The sequence below is a fragment of the Urocitellus parryii genome, chromosome 15 (assembly GCF_045843805.1).
Source record: "Urocitellus parryii isolate mUroPar1 chromosome 15, mUroPar1.hap1, whole genome shotgun sequence".
NCBI lineage: Eukaryota > Metazoa > Chordata > Mammalia > Rodentia > Sciuridae > Urocitellus > Urocitellus parryii.
In genome coordinates, this window is record NC_135545.1 from 26,872,631 (window position 1) to 26,896,885 (window position 24,255).

At 58.1% G+C, this 24,255-nt stretch overlaps 1 protein-coding gene across 2 annotated transcripts in view; it reads right to left on the bottom strand.

Annotated features, from left to right (window-relative positions):
• Positions 1-24,255, bottom strand: part of Znf423 (zinc finger protein 423) — a 318,905-nt gene that overhangs the window by 109,199 nt on the left and 185,451 nt on the right. For both annotated transcript variants that reach the window (XM_077793144.1, XM_026410221.2), the window contains 2 exons: positions 17,428-20,618; positions 10,519-10,603 (listed from right to left, as the gene is read on the bottom strand). In XM_077793144.1, the coding sequence (XP_077649270.1) occupies positions 10,519-10,603; positions 17,428-20,618 (3,276 nt within the window). The remainder of the gene's footprint in view (positions 1-10,518; positions 10,604-17,427; positions 20,619-24,255) is intronic.

Consider the following 24,255-nt stretch of genomic DNA (forward strand, 5'->3'; position numbering starts at 1 on the left):
CATTCCTGGGTATTTATCCCAAAGATAATGGAAAGTTATATACAATCCCATTCACGTAACATTCTGGAAATGACGACACTGTAGAAATGGAGAAGAGATCAGCGGTTTCCTCTGGTAAGGAAGGGGTGGGTGGCAGGTGGGAAGTGGCCAGGGCTAGAGCAGGGCCGTGGGAGGGATTCCTGTGGCGATGAAAACATTCTGCCGCTTGACGGAATCAATGTCAATATCCTGGTTGTGACACTGTGCTCTAAGTTCTGCAAAATGTCACCGTTGGGGGAAACTGGGTAAAGTATAGAGAGGACTGCTGTGAATCTGCATGTGAATCCACAATTAATTCAAAATAAAAAGTTCATTTTCGGGCTGGGGATGTAGCTCTGTGGTAGAGTATCCGCCATGCACGTGCGGGGTCCTGGGGTCCATTCGCAGCCACATGCGCCGGCATGCACAGTTTAGTTTCTTTAAGCTAAACATCTTTTTTTAAAATTGGTTTTATTTTTTAAATACATGACAGCGGAATTCATCACAATTCTTATTGCAATTATAGAACAATTTTTCATATCCTCTGTTTTAAGCTAAAAATCTTAAAGGAGTGAATAAGAGACCACAAAGCACTTTGAAAGAAGGGGGAAGAGACACGTTGCTCTTCCCAAGGTAACTGGTCTGAGACAGTGGGAGGGCACAGCGTGGCAGGTACACACAGGATGGCCACTTAAATTTAAACTTCATCTAACAAGAAATGATTTTTCCGTGGGTCCCTTACAATATTGTAGAAGTGTAGCTGTTCCTTCAGAATCCACAGGGGATTGGTTCCAAGACCCCTGTGGATACCCAAATGTGTAAATGCTAACGTCCCTTATAAAAAAATGGCCTAGTGTTTGCACAGAACCTAGGTACTTCTGTCTATTTTAACCCACCTCTAGTAATCATACCTAATGCCACACCAATGCTATGTAAATAGTTGCTCTACAGTATTGTTTGGGATCAATGACAAGAAAAAATGTGTCTACTTATTCATTACACACACAAATATTTCTCCGAATGTTTTCAACCCATGGTGGGTTTCATCCATGCAGAACAGGCCGATGTGGAAGGCTGGCTGTACTTATACTCAAAAACGGGTGGCTTATTTGAAATTCAAATTTAACTGGCCATCCTGTAGTCTCACTTGCTAATCTGGAAACTTAGGAGGGAAGGATGGGACAGGAAGGGTCTGGTGCAGAGACAGGGAGAAGCAAGAGAGGGACTTGGAGACAGGATCCAGGGGACAGGCAGAGGGGTGCCCGGGGAGACCAAGATGGCCCAGGCTGGCAGTGCCACATGATAGGGGCCAGGCAAACAGACTAGGGAGGCCTGCCCAGGAGCATCACCCAGTTAACCCCATGCCAGCCCCTGGGCCTTTGCACCACCATCTGGTCTCACCATTCCTTACAGGGAAGGGAATGCAGGGGGCGGCTCTAGTGCCAGGTCTTGGACAGCCCTGCAGTGGACCTAAATCTGCACTGCCATCAGGTCAGACTCTGTCCTCAGCCTGAAAGTCACTTTCCAGAGGGACGGCGCTGGCCATCAGATTCCACCCTGCTCCCACACATGGAGCCACCTCATTTTCTTCCCACCACCTTCACTACTTGACATAATCAGGATTTTTCTCATCTCTCTTCTTGTTGCAGCCTTGTCTGCACCTCTCTCAGCCCTAAGCTCGGGACCATAAGGATTGCTGGCTGTGACATCCATGTTCAGTGTCCCGCACCCCGAGGGCCCGGTGCTCAAGAAAGAAAAAAATGGAGTGAATCAGGGAACAAATAAAAAACCCATTTGATTGGAGCTACTCCTGGGTCTCTCCTGCAGGCCCAGCCCCTCTGGGTGCTTGACGGGAGAGGGCCAGTCTGCCTCCTTCAGGAAGCCCTCCGTGGCATCCTCAAAGCTGCAGAAAGATGGCATCTGGGACTTCGGCTCAGCACTCCTAAGGAGCCCGTTACCATCACCATTATGCATACTGTTAACTTTCATTAGTCCTTGCCACAGGAACCAGTGCCACTAATACAATATCGGTATCTACCACTTACTGAGAACTTCTACTGTCAGGCAGTGCGAAAGAGAGGATGATGACTTCGTTGGAGCCGCTGGATCCAGCCATGCCTGAAGCCTGCTACCCAATGTCTGCCCATATTTTTCTGTTACATGAACCGACGGTAAATGCTTGTATGCTTTAGCCAGTGTGAGTTGGATTTTGCCACCTGAAAAGAGTCTTACCTAAACTGCCCTGTAGTATTAGGAGGAGGATGTTTTAAAGGTGAGGAGCTGAAGTATTCAAATACTGAGTCACGAAGTGGCACAGCCAGGAGCCAGCAGCCTGTGACTGCAGGCCTGAGCTCTGAACCACTGGGTCTCACCGTAGAGCTCATCCTGCGTGTCTCCCTTTCTTCTTAATATTGACACCTACATCAGACTGGGCAAACTGCTGGTGCTTAATAAAAATCTACAGGAGAAACTCAGACTGGTGACTTCGTCCCCCGGATTCTTACTGTGACTTGGGCTCCCATCCTGCCTCATGTCTTTGGGGACTTACTTCCCGTCTCCCGTTTCCACTTCCCCAGGTCGATGAGCAGGGATCACACGGGGCCTCCGAGACTCCTTCTCCCCACGGGGCCCAGGGACTCCCGGGGAAGGGAGACCTGGCTGGCGTCCGAAGCCTAGTGTGAGGCTCCGGTGTGTCCTGGGTGCTCGCGGCGGAGGAGACCGATCTCTGGGGCCGCCACTGGCCACAGGACCCTGATGTCTTTCTTCCACTGCTCCAGAAGATCTTGGCCGGAAGCAAAATACAGGGGAAGCTGCTTGTGTATCAGCCTCTGCCGAGCAGCTGGATGACCTCAGAGGTCACCAACAAAGTCAGTTCAACCCAGAGGCCACCAAGGCCCCGGGAAGGGGGAGCCAGAGGAGAAGCCAGTCCAAGCAAGATGGCACCAGGGCCAGGCCCTGCCTGCAGGCGGGCTCCGGGCTCTCTCCCCCTCAAAAGTCCTTCTCTGTTCCTTCCTGCCGGCTCTCCCTCCTCAGCCTGCAAACCCACTCAGGTCCCTCCCTCTTAAAAGCACAGAGACCTCCCGGGACATCCAGGCCCCTGGGCTCCCACTTCTCCCCCTCCCTCTCCAGTCTGGAACCTGGAGAGGCCAGTGGATGCTGCCGGGTCCTCCTCCCCCAGCTCAGGCGCAGGACACAGTGACTGGGTCTGGCAGACCCCTGACCCCAGCCTCCCTCCCAGGGCCTCTGCGTGGCCCAGCTGCTGTTCTAGACACACTGTGTTGCCTCCGCGCGGGTGGCACATGCTCCTCGCTCTCCCACTTCTCCCGGATGCCCTCCCCGTCCATCCTGCTGCCCCGGGAGCTACTCCTCCAGCCCAGACCTTTCTCCTGAGCTCCCTGCCCCCGGGATCCAACCGTGGGCCAGACACAGGAGCTCAGGCAACGGCTCACGCTCATGCGGTGCTGACCTGCGGGTCCAGGGCTCCGGGGCGCGGGTTTGGAGTCCCGTGGCCTGTGCTCAAACCTCCACCCTGGAACTTACGCAGACTGAGGGGGTCACATGAATTCCCCACGAACCCAGGGGGGGTGATAACAGAACCTCTCTCCCGGGGTGTCCTGAGGGTGAAGCTCGGTCCCACGTGTAGGTGTGGAAAGAAGGGCCTGGGACATGGTCAGCCTCGCCAGACACCACTGGGGGTGACGAGTGCCCCAACAGCTCCTCCTCCAGAATGGTGTCACCTTGTCTCTGTCCCCCCAAGCTCACCCCCCTCCAAACCCCCTCAATCCCCCTCTTTCAGCTCTTGGGTGTCTTTCCGCCAACATCCCAAGACCCTCCTGAGCAGCGGCCCACCTCCTCTCCCCTCTCTGCCTCTCCATCTTGGCCCTCGCCTTGTTTTGTAGCGACACTGAAGGGCCTGCTGTCTCCCTGACGGCCCCGGGCCTCTCTTCTGCAGGACCCGGCTCTACTGCTTTCTCGGCCTGGAATTCCCCTCCCAGCTGGCTCTGAGACCCCGATTAGGTGCCACTTCCTCCGGGAAGCTTTCCTAGCATGCCCAGATCGAGTGACGGCCGTGCCTATCTTCCGAGCGCCCGTATCTTAGACTCATGGCATCAGGGTGAGCTTGCGCGTCAGCATCCCCCCAGCTGGGCTAGCACGAGGGGCCTCACAGCCCAGAAGGATTTTAACCACGTTGACAGAGCATGAAGCGACGAGGTTACTATTAGGGAAAACCCCAGTTACAGAGGCTCCCCTGCTCCCACTTAACAATGACTCACACACAGAAAAGGAATTCAGGAAAATGAGAGCCTAAAATTCAGAACTGGTAGATGCTCCATGGCCCCAAAGTGCTCAATCAATACCTTCCTCAAATGCACCGATGGGACTCAAAACCGGGGAAACTGAGTCCTTTGGGCCAGCTCTTTCACCTGGCAAGATGATGGGGGGGTGACTCTGTCCCAGTTTGGAAGTTTGGTGAGGGAGAGGGGAAGGGAGAGAAGAGGGAGTGGGAGAGGGGAAAGCAGTGGATTAAAGGCGGACCACACAGTCCTGCCATTCGGACAGAACAATCCCAGAACTGAACAGATCTCCAGGGGGAGGAGACATTTTTATCACAGACCAAGGTCAGACAGGTGTTTGGGTCGGGTGTCACCGGAATCAAAAGCCCGACTCGGCACGCTCAGCAGCATGTGTTCGGGACAGAGAGACGGGGCCCCCTGCCCCCCTTTCCTCCTGCCCTTCCCTTCCCATGTTTCAGAGGGTCTGAACCTCCCTGGTGTGAGGGGGAGAGGCTGATGTGCACCCCAGACCTTCCCCCGGGGCCAGCCAGCCCCTCCTCTCACATGCTGGGTCTTCTGGGGTCCCAGCTGCAGTGAGAAGGGAGGGTCTCCAGGAAAGGGTTTCTCAAAGATGCAGGAAGCTGAATGGCTCCCCGCTGTCTGTCTGTCAGTCCCTGTCTCTTCTTCACCCTGTATCTCTCTGTGTCTCTGTCTCTCTCTCTCTCTCTCTCTCTCTCTCTGTATCTCTGTCTCCATCTTCAACTGTCTCTATACATCTCTGTTTCTCTCTAACACATCTCTGTCTGTCTGTCTGTCTCTCTCTCACATACACACCCCCCAACTCCTTCCAGGTGCATGAGGGGAAGGCTGGGGGCGGGAGGGAGGTGGGCCAGAGGCCAGCACTGGGGCATTTCTAAGGCCTAAGCAGGAGGCCAGAGGCTGAGCCTCCAAATTCCCCTTTCCTCCCCCCGCCCCCCCCCCATTTTTTGCCTCTGACATAAAAGTCCAGCCTTTGAGGGGCACCCAGGGACAGGGACCAGCATGACCAAGAAGGGCCTCTGGAGTGACTAATGCCCCATTGGGACAGGCCTGGCTCCTGCCTGGCGGCCCACCAGAGTCCACCACCGCTGTCCCAGGACAAAAAATCCTGTGGAGATCCCCGAGGACGGCCGCTTCCCAGTCCTGCCTCCCCGGCCCCCAGGCTGAGTCACGGCCCTGGGACCAACCTGGGTCCCGGCAAAGTTGTCACGTCGAGGACAAGTTCTGAGACCCCTAGCCAGGCAGCCAGCCATCCCCAAAGAGGAGGAGGCAGGACACCCTGGGTGAGGCCACCCACTACGGATCTCCAGAAGCAGGCCATGCCTCCCAGAGTCCCTGAGCAGGGGTCCCAGGTGCCCTACGGGGACAACACGAGGCCTGAAGCATACATGGCATCACATGTGGGAAGACACGCACTGCTCCCCTCCCCAGCCCCGGGGAGCACTCGGCCTCTGAGCCAGGGCCCCCCACAGCCTCCTTAGGCTCTCCCCAGGCAGGGGCCTCCTGCAGAGCCCAGAGGGGGGCATCCTCCCAGAGTCTTAGGTGGAGGCAGGGAGGCTGGACGAGGCAGGGAGGCTGGACGAGCCAGGTCGCCCCAGCAGGAGGCCACAGAACAGAGCTCTGGGCGGGTCCAAGTTTGGGATGTGCCTGGATGGAGGGAGGTGTCTGAAACCATCTCAAAAGCCAAGGGAGGCCCGGGGAAGGGGCCTCATTCTCTTTGGGGAGGGGGGGATTTCAAAGGCAACCCCAGAGCTGAGATTTCCAAAGACCCTTGCTTTTCTCTCAGATCCAAATGGCTCCCTCCCCAGCAGCAGCAGCTAGAGGGGTGCTGGGAAAGTGTTTCCAAGGAGACCGGCCCTGAGCCATCCCAGCTCCCCGGGTCTCCAGGCTGCAGAGTTACACAGCCCCCCCCCCCATAAAAAGGCCAGTTTACCAGCCCCAGGGGAGGTCTCCAGCAGACACAGCCCTTGAGGAGGCCTGCCTTAGACCCCCGAGGGCCCCGAGTTTATGAGAAGGCCACCCAGCTGCACAGTGCCGCTTCCACCCCATCAGTCCCCTCGGCACTGCTAAGGGGAACTGTCACCCCGTCCAGCTCCAGGGCAGCCTCTCTGGGCTCCAGTCGGTTAGCAGGAGAAGCTGTCCACAGAGACATGGCCCCAGCAGAGTCAGCCACACATCAGGCCTCCGTGTGCACCTCCCTTCCACACAGTCCAGTGTCCGCCTCCCCTTCCAACCCCCAGGCACACGGCAGCAGTCAGGTGTCATCCCATCAGCGCCCCCACCCTGCCCCTCCCTCAACCCTGCATGAGATGAGGCAGGCCTGGGTGCTCTTCCCATCTGTCCCCTGCAGCCAGATGGACCTTCCTAAAGCATCTGGCTGAGTCCAGGCCACACTGCTCCAAAACCCTCCAGGGCTCCCTAGTGTTGCAGCTCAAGGCGACACACTCAGGAGACCCCAGGGACAGGCTAAGGACACAAATGAGCTCAGCGGACCTCTGTAGCTCCATGGCCGCTGGTGGGGCTGTGTGGGAGCCTGGCCCACGGGGAGCACGGCTCTCTGTTCCCACTGTGCCTCTGGGGATGCTGACCCCTGGCTGCCGCCTCCTCGGGTTCTTCAAGAGAAGCCAAAGACATCATCAGCCAAGGACTTCCAGGGATGGACCCTGGCCTAGAGGGTGAAGAAGTCCAAGCCGAGACCCCTTCACTCGGCAGCCAAGGCCTCTATGACCTGGCCCCAAACAGCCTCCCTAACCCCTCACTGATCACGATGCCACCGCACGGATCACTCGTCAGACGCTACGACTTCTGAACCGGCCCTGCTCTTGCCTCTGAGCCTTGCTCACCCCACAGTCCTCCTAAGAAGGGCCTGCACCACCTGCACCACCTAGAAACAGCACCTGGGTTCCAGGGTGCTCCTCCTGGGCCACAGTCCTGCTGGAGACGGCCCTGCTCCACCCCTCATCACCTGGCCCTTCCAACAGACCTCTTTGGATTCAGAGGTCACTGAGAATCAATGTCGCTCATGTCCAACCTAGATGCCCGTCCCTCTCCCCTCTTTGCCGGGGAATCCCAGGTTCTCTGGCCCTGCAGGCTCAGGCCCCTGCCCCTGCTGCTCGCTGGCTCTGAGAACTTGGGTCAGCCACTTAACCTCCGTAAGCCCAGGTTCCTGGTACAAGACGGGAGACTGGCACCGCGGCAAGGTGCTGGGAAACAGCAGCTGGTGGCCCCCTTCTCTAAGGGCAGGGACCTTGCCGCCCTCTGTCCCCCTCCACCTCTGTCGCTGACAGAGGCCAGCACAGCCCTTGGCCTGCAGTAGGTGCCTCTGTTCATGATGCGATCGGGGTGGTGCAGTGAGGAAGGGCCAGCAGGAGGAGGGGTCTGGCTCACGGGCGTCAGCGTCACGCACAAGGGCCGGCATTCTGGACGGAAATCTCCGGCTCCGAGACCAACCACTCCTCACTGCCAACCCCCAGGCCCTCCGGCTTCCCTGTGTGCCCGGAAGCGGGCCAGCACATGGAGCGGGCGTGGGTGAGGGCCCCTGTCCAGCCACCCGATGCGACTCCCTCCCGTGGAAGCCCGGCCTTCAGCTCACACAAAGGCCCAAATGCCCGTCCATCAAGCCCTCCCTTCAGGCTCCCGCAGCAACTCAGTGAAGAGCAGCCCCCTTCGCCTCCACCCGAGGACACGGGCTTCCAGAGTCTGCACAAAAGGAAGGTGGGAGAGGGCAGGGAGGGGGGAAGCACCTTTGAAATCACTGTGGTCCAATTAGCCAGGCTCTCGGCCGTCCTGCTTACAAACAGGAGCCGCATTACCACCTGCCACCAAGGCAAACATTTTTAGACATCTTCATCTTCACCTCCCTGACACGCCCGTGAAAGGGCTCTCAGCAGCCGGTGACTGGCAGGGTAGCTTTCCTTCTGACACTCCAGCAGGGAGCTTTCAGACAGAAGAAATTAAAAAGCCACCAATCTCCCTGTCAGGCCGAGCTCCCAGGGCCCCACCTGGCCTTCCTGGGCTCTCCTTCTCCCCTCACCACCAGGTGAGCCCCACCACCCACCCACCCACACACACACACACACACACACACACGCGCGCACACACACACGACCGGGGATCAGTATGTCAGGGACCGGCTCCACGTCGCTGCAGGAAGAGGCTGTTCAGATGAGGGGTGAGCTGAGATGCTGTCACCTGACCCCGAGAGCCGGCCAGCAGTGCTGTGGCTGGGCCAGGACCAGGGACCCACACTCGTTCCACAAGCGCCCTCGCTAAAGAAGTCCCTTGCACAACAGCTCCTTTGACGGTGTGGTGACAGCACATATGGAGGGCAAGCCACACTCTTCCCCCTGGTGGGAGCAACCGCTGGAGAACCTGTCTCCTGAAGGTGAGTACCTCCATCCCCGGCCCGCCTTCCCCCTGCGTTCCTATGCGTCTACTAGATATAGATGGGATCGATGGATGACTACACTCCCATTCGAATAGCATAGGCATGTTCACTAACAGGCATGACGAGAACGTTCCCAGCAGCACAGGGCTGGAAACAGCAGAGCGACCCCAGTGGCCTGTTCACACCATGGTGTGACACGGCACTGAGGAGGCATGAGCGCCAACTAGAGGCAGTCGTGTGAACAGCAAGAGGTGCCCCACACCAGCCCGCAGAGGCTGTGGGGATGACTTTTATACTCAGGTCCCCGAGTAGAAAACCAAACTATGCTCTCAGCCACCAGGACGGTGATGGCCTGCCATTAATGAGGGAGGGTCCTAAGGAGACCAAGAGATGCTGGGAAGAGTCTCCTTTCTTGATCTGGGTGTGGGCTACCCAGGTGTGAAAAGACGGTGAGAACTCCCTGGGCTGTAGGCACACAGGAGGTTTGGGAGTCTACACAGAGAAGGGTACGATGACTATGGTGAAGGCTGTAGTGAAAAGATGGCCTAAGAGGAAAAGTGACTGTTGAAACGAGACTGAAAGCTCACTGCTCAGACAACAGGAGTCTCAGAGGCAGAGGCTGATACAAGGTGTCCCCCCAGAGCTCCTGTGTTCTTGCAGAGGTGAAATGCTCAGATTTGGAGAGCTCTAAGATAACCACTGGATTAACCCATTTGATACGTTAACCATTTGAATGGATCACTGAGTGAGAACGGCAGACAGACGGGGTGTGGACAGAGGAAATGGGTCACAGGGGGCATTTCTTGGGGGTTTTATATTTTGTTACTGCTCCTAGTTCGTTCTCGTTCTCTCTCTCTCTCTCTCTCTCTCTCTCTTCTTGGCCACCAAGAGGTGAACAGTTACCCTCCACCACACCTTAGGCCAGGAGCGATGGAGTCACTCCACCCTGGCAGAACCTCTGAAACCATGAGCTCAGAATAAACTTTTCTTCCTCAAGTTGTTTCTCGCCAGGTGTTTTGGTCACAGCAATGAAAAGCTGACTAACACCAGTGATCAGACATCCACGAAAGACCCTGGATACCAGAATCCCAGAAGCTCTCAAAGGCCCTAAAGCCAAACACACCGACCCTCCTCAGCCGGGGGCTGGCCCCTGCTCTTCAAACCCCCATGTCCTTCACACACCCAGAACACCCAGGGCACCCACACCCAGAACACCCAGGGCACCCACACCCACCCACCTGTGTAGTCGGCAGGACTACACAGCTCCCCCCATACCTCAGACCCAGCGGGAGAACTCTGTGGGCCTTTGAAACCTCCCCTGCTAGAAAGACTGGATTTTCCAAAGCCCACATCCCCTTGGAAGAGGAAGAAGGGAAAGTACCAGCCCCACTTTGTAAGCAGCCTGTTTTGACAGCGTGCCTGAGGAATTCACCACGTCGAGTGGGGAAGTGTGAGCGGTTAAATCTATTCAATGTCGTGACACACAAAATTGAGGCATAATTGCCCCTGAGTGCTTGACAACTGGAAAGCACTTCGTTTCAGAAATGGAGGGAAATTTATGCTGGGAAATGGAAGAGATTGTCAAAAGTTTGATTGTAATGTGAGCGGAGCTGCGACAAGAAGGCTCGGGTGGAGAAAACACTCCCACTTTTGACATTTTTCCTCCCATTTGAAATGTCTCGGAAACAGCAGCAGTGGCTCGGTCCTTTGCCCTAAAAGCAGGTGAAATGATGATTGGAACCACAAATTTCAAGCCCTGATGGGTGGCGCCCGCGCCGCGGGGAGGAAATGCTCTCTTACCGATCATGTGGTTGGCAACGTGGATCTGGATCTCTCTCTCGTTCTCGAAGGTCATCTGGCACTTGATGCACTGGTATGTCTTTTTCTGTTTGGAAACCCAGAAGAAAGGAGTCAGAGTCAGGAGGGGGCATACGCAGAAGTTCCCAGACAGACGGGCTCAGGACTTCCCAGAAGGGCCAGTCTCTTCCCATTTCCCCTGGAATCCAGCCTCCAGAGACTGGGGAAGCAGCCCAGGACCCCTTCCAAGGGAGCTTCCTCTGCTACATCGGGGAACTGCCACAACCCAAGGCCAACCTTTCCAGCACTGAGAGAGGCCACCCCGCTCGGGCAGGAGACTCCATGTACCCACCCATTTATCTCCCTGCACACCCACCCAAGGACCCAGTCACCCATCCATCAGCCTCTGTACATCTGCTCACCTACCTTCTGCCTACACATTTATCCATCTACATACAGGTGGACCCCCCCCCCATCCACCCACTTTCTACACATCCAGGAAATTTCCAATGCCTTTTCCCACCCTAAGAACCATGTGGCTGAGCAGGGGACCCTGCTCCTGAGGGCTGTGACGCTCCAGGCCAGCTGAGGAATTCCTCACCTGCCCGGAGCACACAGAGGTCCAGGGGATCTACAGCTGGTCTCCACACACGGAGAGTATTACCAGCTGCCTTTGGTGGTGGGGACAGAAAAGTCGAGATCATCAGACACTTCCACCCCCGGACACCATCACCACCACTCCTCGGGGTTGAGCCCAGGGGCACTATCACTGAGCAACACCTCCAGCCACTTTTATTTTTTTATTTTGAAACAGGGTCTTGCTGAATTCCCCAGGCTGGCCTGAACCTTGAGATCCCCTGCCCCAGCCTCCTGAGTCACCCCCAGCCTCCTCCAGCTCCTCAGAACTTCTTGACAATTCATGAAGAATGAGGCTTCCTGCCATGACCAAGCCTGTTCAGTTGTGAAGCCTGCTTCTTGGGGACACAGGTGGTGCTGCCTATCTGGAGGAAAGACTGTGGCTATATGAGGAGTTGTATCAGGACCCAAAATATCCAGGTTTTGTTGAAGACCACTTTGGCTCCTGGGATGATGGGGCCTCTCTTATCTCTGGAAAAAGGACCAGAACTTCCAATTTCTTGCCCAAGGATCAAACTGTGAGCCCCGTAAGAGCCACCAGTGAGCTCTGCAGCCACAGCTCCCACACGGGCACCCCCGTACCTGCAGCCCAGTGTCTACACTGCCTCTACTGCTGGACATGCTCACGCCATTCCTGAGGCTCAGCCCAAACGTCACCTCTTTTAAGAAGCCTTCTCTTCTCACCCAGAACGAGTCCAGGGCCTCCCCAGACCTCCAGCTTTTGCTAAGAGCAGCCGGGTACCAGTACACCGTGTGTCACGGCTAATGAACTGTCTGCTCCCCCACCGCACCCTGAGCTCCCAGGGGACCAGGAACGCGTTTGTCCACCTTGGGGATTCCTCGGCCAGCACAGACGGACGCTGAAGAAGGATTTGTTGAACACACAAGCCAAGTTGCAGAACAATATATGCAGAGACAAAGAAAACCAAAGGAGACTTGCGTACCCTGGATCCCATACCACCTTAGCGCAGGACCTCATCGGGGTGCGTGCCTAGTGATCATTTAACTGTTCTTAGGGTTTTTACTGATGCTAAGAAAATGGAAAAACTGGTGCTGGGAGCTTTGGTGTCCAGGGCACGGTCCCTGCTTGGGCTCCAGGGGCCTTTCCCCAGTGTTTCAGGAGAACAAGGGGCTCAGCGGGTCCCCAGCACAGGCCACAGCCTGGGCCCAGAGGCAGGCACTTGGCCTGGAAAGGTCCCAGGAAGACCGAGGTGCATCTGAGGGTGGTACAGGACGGAGCTGAGGAGTCCAGCCTCCTGACAGGCACAGGAGATGTTAGAGCCTAGGGGACTGCGGGGACTGGGGTCTGTGGAGGAGACACAGCCCCCAAGCCCCTGTCTCTGCTCAACTCCATGAAACCCATCAAGATCCTTCCTTCCTGCTCACACGCACCCCACCCTCTCTGCCTGCAAGTGTAAGAGCCCTTGATGCTTGGACGAAAGAAGGAAGGAAGGAAGGAAAATGCAGGTGCTCCTTCCAAGGAAGCCCAGGGAGGCCTGCCCAGGACTGCCCAGCCCCTGTGGGGTGGGTAAGATGAAGGTGGGTGTGAGGCTCCAGCTGGGCAGCTGGAGGAAGACCATCTTCCCTGCCACGGATCTGCTTGGGCAGAAGCTTCTGGAGGCTCCAGCCATGGTTGGTCCAGACCAGTGTGAGGAGCAACCCACGATCAGGGCCATCCAGCTGTCCCTCTAGGGGCAGGTGAACGCATGGGCTCACAGGTCTTGGAAAATAAATCAGCAGGGTCTCAGGCAGGAAGAGAGTCTCCCGCTAAATGCCCCTGCACCACGTGGTCACCCTTTGGTGGCAGAAAGAGACCTATCAGATAACAGGGCCCTTCCTGGCACAGAAACTGTCCCCAGAGGATTCCCAAGGGAGGAGCCAGAGAAACGGCCAACCTCCATCCACACAAGGACTTACAAATGCGCAGACGTCCACACGTGCATTCAAATGCTCAAAATGAACAGCCACGGCCTTTACAGACATGCCCACAACCCCCCTGACAGCAGCCTGCACCCTGCACCCCAGGCTCGCCTGTGGGATGTGTGTCGTGCCTGGAGAACTGCAGGCATCCTCATGCACCCTGAAGGTTGCAGAGGTCCACACATCCACGCGTGTTCCCAGAGACACACCCGTCTTCAGCTCTGGCACTGGAACCCGGAACCCCAAACTCCCAAACTCACCCACAGGTACACAAGCAGCTTCTACCGGGTGGGTGGCCCAGACCTACCCAATACACACAGATCATGAGGGTACCTAAGTGCACTCGTACCCAGGCACGCACCCTGTCTCACACACACAGGGTCACCAACACTGACCTCTCTGAACTTGGTTGACCCCTAGTCCTTACCCCAAGATCTACTGGGCCTCTAGGCCCCAGGGATCACCCCTCATCCCTCCAGCTCCTGCTAGGAGACATCATTATGAAAGGAAGAACTTCATATTCAAAGTTCCTTGTCTTCCCCTTCCCTGGGGCCCAGCCTAGGAGCACCAAAGCTGAGGTCCAGGACCTTTGGCCAGGAGCTGTTTCCCCTGCCTGGCCCTGAGCAGCCTCCGAGCAGAAAGAAAAACCCCCTAAGGTCAGCAGGGATAGAAGGGGGGAGCTGGCTGGGCCGTCAGAAAGGGAAGGAGGGAAGGGATTGTCAGAGCTGCTGAGTTTCACTGAGATGCACTGAGCACCTACTACGTGCGGGAAATGCTCATACTGAATTCTCCCCGCCCCTTTTCAAGCTCCACATCAGGGATGGAGAGGTGCGTGGCTCCTCCTGACTCCCAGGCTGCCGAGGAGGGGAACTGGGCCTGGAAGGCAGGAGGCTCCCTCTGGAGTCCACTGTCTCAGCTGACATTTTTGGCTCAGGGCCACAGACCTCCCTGGACAGTCATGGTCTAGGTGACAGAAAACTGATGTGACCTGGACATAAGCTCATCCTCCAAACCTGGAGGTCCATTAACCGGGCTGTCAAACGGTGGAAGGGGGCACTCAGGCCGCCTCACCCAGAAAGGGCCTGGGGCCAGCTGAGCGGAGGCAGGGCCGGGGTCTGCCTGCACTGGCCTCAAGGGAGGGGGCGATGCTGTTATTACCCATGAACAGGGGGAGGTGGAAACCTCAACGCTTCACGCTCCAGCCGACAGCAGCCTCGGCCCCACGGGAACCCAGTCCTCCGAGAGCTAGTTGCTATGGATACACTCCCGAGGGTCCCAGCCTGCCAGCCCCCAAGCCCCTGCACAGCCCCCAGAGTCTGCTCTGACATGAGTGAGTCCCGGGGGAGGGAAGGGGTGGGCGAACAGACAGCTGGGCCCCTGCCCCCAGGCGTGCCCAGGCAGGGGGCGCGGCCCCAGAGGATCCTTGGCTGGGGAGGTACCTGCGCTTTGTCTAGCTCCTTTCTGCAAATGGCCCATCTGCCTGTGCCTCTGGGCTGGCAGAGATGGGATTTTCAGCTCAGCCCCTCTTTCAGGAGGTTAGAGGGCAGGAAAGGAAGGTCTGCAAGCTCCAGGAAATGAGGTTTCGGTCCCCGCGCGGCCACGTGCAGCTGTGCATCCTTGGCTACATGGCTTCACCCTTCTGAGCCTGGGTTCCCCCTTTGCCAAGGCACAGGCCACAGCCAGACTCCAAGACTGTTGCTACGGAGACCATCCAAGAGCAGGTGCCCAGGAGAGCAGCCCTCACACACAGTAGGGGCTTTCACAAAGTGGTGCTTTGGCGCGAGATCCAGAGCAGACTGGGGAAGAGGAGGCTCCGATAGATCCAGGCTTTGAATGTACCGGATGCAGCTCTCTGGCCAGCAGGGAGCCCAGCTGGTGGGCGGGGCTGAAAGGGCAGGGATGATGCAGGTGCCCCCAGGAGAGGGGGTCAGGGTCCCCGCCACACTGCACCTGAGCCCAGGCCTGACCAGCCGGGACCCCGCCCCAGCCGGCCTCACCCCTCCTGCAGCCAGGATGCTCCCCGAGTTGCTCAGGAGACTGTGGCTGGTCAAGGGTACAGGCTGGGCACCCCACAGGGCCTGCCTGGAGTCCAGTCTCCTCTGGGCCTTTCCACGGCAGCAGTTCAAGGCAAATGACCTCACCATCCTCTGCCTCCGTGTCCTCACTTGAAGAAATATGTGCCGTAGGCGTCAACAAGATACAAAGTTCCTGGCACCTCCTCGTCCCCAGCAAGTGAGGACTGTCACCACAAATGAGAAAGACAACAAGTGGCGCCTCCTACGTGCCCGGCCAGTCCTTGACTCACTCAGCCTCGCCAAAAGGCGGAGGTCAGCCTGGGAAACGGTCACGGCGTCTGACCCATCAGAGCAGATGCCAGTGAAGCCCGAATGGCCCCCCGTGCCACCCGGGGGACGGCGGCTCTGGAAATAGACAAGATGACTGCTTCTATTTTACTGCATTGCTATCACTATTAATTACCATTACTGTTACCCTCTGGCTTCATGGAGGAGGACCGAGGCCCGGAGAGGCCAGATCACAGCGTGGCGCTAGCAGAGAGACGAGCAGCCAGGCCAGCTGACTCCAGGGCCCCCACCCTCCCAAGACCACCCACAACGCCCGGCCAGCGGAGATGACGGGGGCAGAGCTGGGCAGCAGCCACCAGGGCCCACACGCAGGGCTGGTGAAGGGCATCCTACCGCACCCTCGTTTAGAGGCCTGGCTCGGCCAAAAGGCCCCGAGAGGGTGGGGTGTCACCATCCCTAGTCAGGAGCACCTCACTCCGCAGGGTCTTTCAGGACAGGCCCCATCCCAGCCAGACACACAGCCCTGTCCCCACTCAGGCCGCCTTCTTCCTAGCTGTTGTCCACAGACGGGTCACTCTGGCTCGCTGGGTCTCCATGGGCTTGTTTGTAGCACCGGGGCCTGGGCCACGAGGCCTCCGCTGTCCCTCCCACTGCGGGACCCTCCCTTCGCCCTCTGCAGACCTCCTTCCCGGGCCTTCTCAAAGCCCCAGGCCCAGTTCTGATCCCGAGGCCAAACACCCTCAGCAAACACCCCCTCTCCTGCAGCAGGCACCTGTGACAGGTGGCTCTTCCCTAAACCCTACCTCCCCGCCAGTGGCGCCAGCAGAAGCCCTCGAGGGGAGAACACTCCTGAGAACCGCTTGGCGCCTCCTCCATCTAGAAGCACACACAGACTGGATGGGAATCTGGGAATCCCTGGGCCGTCTGTCAACCTTGGGCCACGCAGGCTCCGTGTCCTCCACCGGCTGGCCCTCAGCCCCTGAAGGCAGGCCCAAGGAGGCCCATCAGTGGGCCTCTGTCTCACTGAAAGTCTCTCGTTTCTTTGTTTTTCGGGGTTTTTTTGTTTTGTTTTGGGGGTTTTATTTTGGTGGTACTGAGGATTGAACTCAGGGCCTCACACATGCAAGGCAAGTGCTCTACCACTGAGCGGCACCCCCAGCCCTTTTTGTCTTCTATTTTGAGTCAGGGTCTTGCTAAGTTGCACAGGTCGGCCTCCAACTTGTGATCCTCCTGCCTCAGCCTCCTGAGCAATAACCTTGAATTACAGGAATGCACCATTACACCTGGCTAAAGGCCACCCTGGGCCCGTGGCTCCCTTGGTCCATAAGCCCCCAGGGTGAGATCCGTTGCTGGTTCTCCTTGGCTCCTAGGCTCCAGACATAACAGGTGCTCCAGAAAAGCTGAGGAATCAATCAGTCCATCACTACCGATGACAGCACCCAAGGGCTTTCCATGTACCACAACTGCACCCACATAATGATGCTATTGTTGGTAATCATGACACCTGGATTCCAGCAAGTGTGCCTGAGCTTCCCAGCCCCCTGCTGGGCTCTAAACCCCTGGGAGACCCCTCCAAGACTTATCAAAAGAAGCCCAGCTCAAAAGCCCAGAGAAGTTAAGTGACTTGCCCAAGGAGACCCAGTGAGCAAGTCCACCAGTCCGCCCATCAGACCAACCTCAGAGACACCAGCCATGGTTGAGGAAGGGCTATGTGTGCTGCCACTTGCCAGACACTGAATCTCACTGGCCCCTCACCACCATTCTAAGAAGTCCAGGTGATCATTGTTCCCACTGCACCGATGAGCTCTGGACAAATGAGGCCCAGAGAGATCATCTGTGTGTGCATGTCACACAGCGGGAAAGGAAAAGGGCAACGTGGATTCAAAGCAGTGTCGTGTCCTGCAGGGCAGACGTGCTCGGCCGCCCTGGGCAGTGCTGCCTCTCTGGGCTAACAAAGGGACCACACAGGAAAGATGGCACTCGGGGTGCAGTCTCTGGAGGGATCAGGGGATCCCCAAGGAGCAGAGGGCAGGGTCAGGCGCGCTGCACTTACCCGGGGCACTGGTGACGTCTGGGTGCCTTTCCGAGGCCCACTGGTCTCTGGCGTGAGGTCGCGGTGGTCTACCTGCATGTGGCTCTCCAGGTCCTCGGCACTCTCGAACTTGACGCTGCACTCGGGGCAGCGGAGGGCGGCGCAGGGCCGGTCAGCAGGCTCGGGTGGGGCCAGGCCACCCACCTGTCCGTTGGCGCTGCGGGCCATGCAGCCAGCACACAGGCCGTAGGGGAGCCCGTTGACGTCCAGCTTCACCAGGTCCTGCTTGCTGCGGAACTCCTTGAGGCACAGGGCGCACTTGTAGAGCTTCTGCAGCCCCTGGCCATTGGGGGAGGACGCGGCCGAGCTGCCGGCCAGCTTCTGCATGTGGAAGGTGCCGTGGATCTTGAGCTCGAGGGTGGAGGTGACCGTCTGCATGCAGACCACACAGCGGAAGCCCGTGAGCGAGTTGCGCAGGTCCGGGTGCATCTGGCAGTGCTCGATGAACTCCTCCTCGCTCTGCAGGGGCATCTTACAGATGCGACAGGTGCCCGTGTCCAGGCTCTTGCTGTGGGTCACCTTGTGCTCGGTGAGCGTCAGCAGCGAGGGGAAGCGCTCGCCACAGATGGGGCACATGTAGTGCTTGGCAGGGCCCCGGTGCGTCTGCAGGTGTTCCCGGAGCCCGTTCTCCGAGAAGAAAGTCCGCGAGCACACGTTGCACTTGTGGCTGCCCTTGATGAACTCGGCCTTCTTGCGCGAGCCGTCGTCCTCGCCCGGCCGGATGTTGTGGTCCCGCAGCCGGTGGTTCTGCAGCAGCACCTCCATGGTGTAGGCCGCCCCGCAGATGTCGCAGCCGTACATGGGCTCCGAGGCGTCCACGTCATCCTCGCTGGCCTCGTGGCTGTTGATGCCCTGCAGGTCGGCGGGTTCGGCCTTCTTGGTGGCTGCAGGGGGCACCCCGTTGGCCGTGCCGTTCTCAGTGGCGGCGTCGAACACGCAGTGCTTCTCCCTCAGGTGCTTCTCCAGGAGGATGATGGCGTGGAAAGCCTTGCTGCAGAACTTGCAGTTGTACTTCTTGCTGTGCGTGGTGATGTGGCACTGCAGCTCCACCTCGGTGCTGAAGGTCTCCCCGCAGAAGATGCACTTGTGGGCCTTGGCCGGGTTGCCCAGGTGGCTGTGCTTGACGTGCACCTGCAGGTCGGCCTCCTTGCGGAAGTCCCAGTTGCAGGCCGTGCAGCGGTACATCTTCTTCTCGTTGCTGTGCTTCACGGCCAGGTGCACCTGGATGGACACCTTGGAGTCGAAGACCTCCTGACACAGGGTGCAGTGGTACAGCACGAAGGTGTGCATGTCCAGCAGGTGCTTCTGCAGGTCATCCACGGAGGAGAACTGCTTGTCGCAGCTCTCGCACACGTAGTGGGTCGAGGTCGTCATGTAATGCACGGTCAGGTGCTGCAGGAGGGACTCCTGGGAGTCAAAGTCCTCTTTGCACTGGGGGCACGCCTGCTTCCGCAGCAGCAGCTCCAGGTGCAGCTTCAGGTGGGTCTGGAAGCTCTCGAAGTTGGAGAACTTGAGGTCGCACTGGTTACAGGGGTACTCGCCGTTGGAGATGGAGTTGGCGCTTCCCGAGAGACGCTGCCGCTTTGGGGAAGACACCTCGACATCCGAGGAGACTGGGCTCTGCTCCGCCTTGGACTTCTTGCTGTGGGCCAGCGGGATGTTCTTGTGGTTCTCCTTGATGTGCTTGGTGAGCTTCAGGATGGAGCCGAAGATGGGGGAGTTGGTGCAGTAGGGGCAGGAATAGACCTCCATAAAGGACTGCGTGGGCTGTACCACCGGAGACTCCAGCTTGGCGCTGCCCACACTGCAGTGCGCCTGCTGGATGTGCTCGGTGAGGGAGGACTCGGTGAGGAAGCCCATGGAGCACTGGTTGCAGAAGAAAGCGTTGTTGCCGTCGGGCGGGTTGGCGTTGGGACCGCAGTGGGAGACGCGGATGTGCTCCTGCAGGCTGTTGATGTCGGCGAACATCTCGGGGCAGTAGTTGCAGTGGAAGGCAGAGATGTTGCCAAACTGCATCACGGGGTAGGCGTGGCTCTTGTGCAGCTTCCGGACGTGCTCGTTGAGGTTGTAGAGGGTGGGCATGGAGTCCAGGCAGATCTGACACGTGTGGCTCTGCTGGGGCTTGTCCGCGTGGATGGTCTTCAGGTGGATCTCCAGCACGGCCAGGCTGGTAAAGTCCCGCTTGGAACAATAGGGGCAGCTGTACACCACCTTGGACCAGCCCTGCCCATCATCCCGCATCTTTTTCTGGCCCCGCAGCGGCTTTAAGGTGGAGTCCGGGGTGGAGCCCCGCTCCACGGAGGCGCTGGAGTCGGGGGTGGCGCTGCTCATGGAGGCAACGCTGCCCAGCACGGGATCCGGGCTGACGCTGTGGTTGCTGGAGTCAGGCTGCCGGTGGCTGTCCAGGTGGCAGTAGACGCCCTCCACGGAGGAGAACTGCTCGGGGCACATGGGGCACTTGTGTTTCTGGTTGGCGTGGGACTGGTGGATGTGGGCGAGCAGCGTGTTCTCGTCGACAAAGACCTCGGGGCAGTGGATGCACTGCAGGTCCGCCTTCTCCGAGAGCTGGGGGTGGCGGGTGAGCACGTGCTTCTCCAGCTCCTCCGTCTGGCTGAAGGTGTCTTCGCAGTAGTCGCACATGAAGTCGTCCTTCTTGGCCTCCTTCTCGGACTTGGTCAGGTGCTCCTTGTTCTTCTTGTGGGCCTGCATGTGGCTCTGCAGCGAGCTGGTGGAGGAGAAGCCGCGCTTGCACACGGTGCACTTGAAGGGCTTGCTGGAGCTGTGGGTCTTCAGGTGGATCTTGAGGTGGTCGCTGCGGGAGAAGGCCGCCTCGCACTCGTGACAGTGGTACTTCTTGTCGCCCGTGTGCAGCTTGATGTGCCGGTCTCGGCTCCTCTTGTGCTTGAAGAGGCGGCTGCAGTAGGTGCACTTGAACGGCAGCTTGTCGCTGTGGATCTGCTCGTGCCTCTTCAAGTAGCTCAGGCGGATGAAGGACTTGTCGCAGAACTGGCAAGGGTACGGCAGGCCCGTGCCCCCTTCCTCCTCCCCGAGGCCGAGGTCACAACCATCTCCGATCATCTGCGTGGGTGACGCAACATCCTTGCTGGAGGGAGACGAGGCCACCCAGGAGAGTTGTGGGTCGTCATCACCATCTGCAGGGGGAAGGCAGAGAAGAGATTAGAGGCAATTCCCAGGGCCGCCGGGAAACAAGGACAGAGCCAGCTTCTCGACAGCTCTCGGGCTGAGGCTGTGCAGCTGGCCAACTGCTGCAGGGGGAGCCGGGGGGAGCCGGGGGCCGGAAGCAAGTGGACATGCGGGCCTTCCCATCTGCAGAGGAGCAGCAGGACGCGGAGGGGAGATATCTTTTTTCCTCAGCAACACCTGCCTGGGCCTGGTTGGATGTGGTACCCCCCACCGGAGGTGAAGCTCCCAGCCACTTCCCCGAAGGGGGGAGGAGCGGCAACCTGGACAAAGTCACCGGAAGTGACCTCACGGACCATCAGTCCCACAGGCCAAAAGGAAGACAAGTCCCATCGCTTGATCCACACCTGGGAGCCGAGTCCCCTCCACCCCCTGATCCTGGAGGGCAATCCCACCGGTCCTTAGGGGCATAGGTAAAATGTTGCAAGAAAAAAAAAAAAAAGCCCTTTATTGTTATCAGCTGTACCACGTTCTTTGTGGCTGAAGGGACCCATAGAGCTGGGAACAGCTTTTCAGGTAACAGACAAGAAATCAGAGGTGTGAAGTCACAGGACTCCTGAACTGCACTTGGCACTCAGATGGGGATCGGAACCCAGGGCACTCGGGAATGGCCTTGAGGGTTCCCAGCACACAGCCTCTGATTTCTTTGTCTCCACGCCATCCCTGGATCTGCCCCAAGTCCACCCGGACCCAGTCCTAGGAGATGGATTGACGGTGCCCGTGATGGAAGAACAGGACCTGGAGGGCCAGGGAGGGACCCTGAGTTCCGGAGCGACAACCCCGGAGCTCCACCAAGCGGCTCTCCTCGCAAAGACTCCCTGGGGACCAGGGCCACCCTCAGGCTTCGCTGGCCCTTCCAGCCTCAGAGGGAAGCTAAACAAACCCCAGGGCTGGCCGTTCCTGGGAAAACAAAGGCACACAGAGCAGCCAGCACAGCCAGAGAGGTTCCCCAGGCCCGGGCAGGGAGCGAGGTCCAGGCTCAAGTTTCTCATCGGGTGGATTTAAAACTTAATAATGAATGGAACAGACCGCAGGCTGCTGCGGGCAGGGGAGAGACAAACAAAAGCTCAGATTCGGCTGCGCTGACCTTGCTCTTGTAACCCCGAGGAAAAAAATCACTGCCCCCGCCTCTCCAGCCCCAGCCAGCCAGCCAGCGGAGCTCAGTCCTCAGAAAAGTCTCACTGAAGTAGCTCAGACGTCTCAGCCCAGAGGCAACCCAGGCCTGCAGGAAGGGAAGGGGCCAGCGGGCAAGCACACGCATGCACACGCATGCACACACACACACACACACACACACTCATACCCATGCCCACACGCCATCACAAACACCCCTTGAACTCCTTTCCTACACCTACACACACTTGAACATACACACACAGCCACACACACCATCGCTCCTGCCTACATCCACTCCCATTATCACTCAGACTTAAGCCTGCACACGTGCACACACAGCCACACACACCGTCACAACATAGTCACAGACGCTCACCACTCACGCTGTGACTCCCACACACTCAAACCATGACTCACATATGCACACACTCACATGCACACACTCACAGGCACACACTCACATGCACACGTATTCACCAGCACCAGCACACTCACACCCCAGGGTTCCCACACAAGGCTATCTGCAGTGGCCCCTGCTGTCCCAGGCTGACCCCAAGACTTCAACAGACAGTGAGGACTGGGCTGGAGAACCTGGTGCTGTGCGTGGTCCTAGGCCGTACCCACCACCCCGCTGCCCGCCCAGGCCCCTGCGACCCTGTAAAGACCCGCCTGACCCCAGCGGACAGGGCTGGCAGAGCTCTACCTGGAAGGATGCTGCGCTCCCAGGCTCCCGGCTGCGCGTCCTCGCTTCTGCAGCCCAGCACCTCTAGGAACACCCTCCCGGAGCTGAGCGAGGGCACCGTCCCCCTGGGGGCCTCACGTTACAGGCCCTTCGGACGGGAAGGACGCAGCCGCTGCCAGCTTCCCAGATGAAACTCGGCGGGAGGTGCCCCAGCCCCTGCCTCTAATCCCCAGCTCTCGCCAGCTGGGCTCCACAGGGTGCAGACAAAAGGGACCCAAGGGAGGGGATGGCTGGAGCTAGGACGGCCCCGAGGGACCTGCGGCCCCTGCCCCCCCGCCAAGCTCAGACTGGCGCTATACCATCTTGACATCTTAGCTCCCTCAAGGGGCCACGGCACCTTCCCCGGGTGCCCAGCCCCCTGCTGAGCACCTTCTCACAGTGCCACGCCCACGGAGCAACCCAGGAGAACGAGGTGGCACACGTAACCCAGAGCCAGGAAATGATGAGGGGACAGTGACGAGACTGATACGAGGACACTTTCAGGCCTCTTGACCACAATGTGGGTGTGCACCAGCTTCCCCAGGTAATGGTCAAGAAGGCCACACCTGTGCAGGTAAGAAGAGCCAGGTAGTCAAGGTCTTTCTCTCCTTGTCGAGTCCCGCCTCGTGAGCAAGGCTGGGACATTCCAGGGCCCAGAGAGGCCCCAGAGCCCAGTGGAGCCCCCGCCTGGCGAGGGAGAACAGAACGGCACCTTGCCTGGGAGGGGCCTGGACAGGGATTCCTACAGGGCTTCCTCTGCCCCCAAGACCCTCACGCCACCTGGGGACCAGAGGGTACCCCAAGCCCTCCCTGCTCCTCCGTAACGCCTCCAGACCCCCAGCACTTCCCTTAACCCGCCAGACTCAGTTTCCACATCCAAAACCAGGAACGCGTCATGGAGGAGTGGGCGAGAAAAGTTAATAGGAAAACCAATGTGACTCTATCGGTGTGCAATCCAGAACAGGGCCTCGGCACAGACAGAAAGCAGATCCGCAGCTGCCCAGGAAGGACTTCAGAATCAGGCAAGGGGGGTCTCGGTGAGAAAACGGGAAAGCTCTCGAACAAGGGTGTGATGGAGGGGGGCCCCCAGCTCTGCAGGCTCGCTGAAGAGCAGCCGAGTGTTGTGCTTGGAATAAGTGAACGTTATGTGTGCAAATTACACTTCAATAAAGCTGTTAAACAAAAGCACTATTTTGCCAATAATAATAATTAGTACTAATTAGTACCACTAGTGCTAATTTTAGCAGCTACGTGGATAGAGCACGCCCCGTGCGCCAGCCCTGTGCCTACCAGGTCTCTTATCGCAATTCGTTTCTTTTAATCCTCAAACAATCATATCTGATGGAACGTCCCATTTTTGCCACGAGAAAGCTAAGGCTGAGGGAGGTGGAGGATTTGGGCCCTGGACGCAGCCAGAGGCTTGGGCACTTTGGCCGGACTGCATCTCCCAGAAGTGCACGACCTAATCCACAGCCTGACACCAGTCACTCAATCGCTGGCCTTGACAAGGCAGAGCGGAACCTGCCCGGCACCAGAGTACCCAAGAGCCACCGCGGGGCTGGCTGGTTGGCTTTATTTTTCTGCAAACAAGTTTCAAAACTAAAGCAAAGCATATTATTCTGCAAGCAACAAAGTGAGCAACTGCTGAGATTATAATCATCTGAATTGAAATGAAAATAAGGCTCCTTAAGTGTAAAAGGCCCAATCAGAGGAAATGGGCATGTTGACATATAAAGTCCCAAACTCCGATT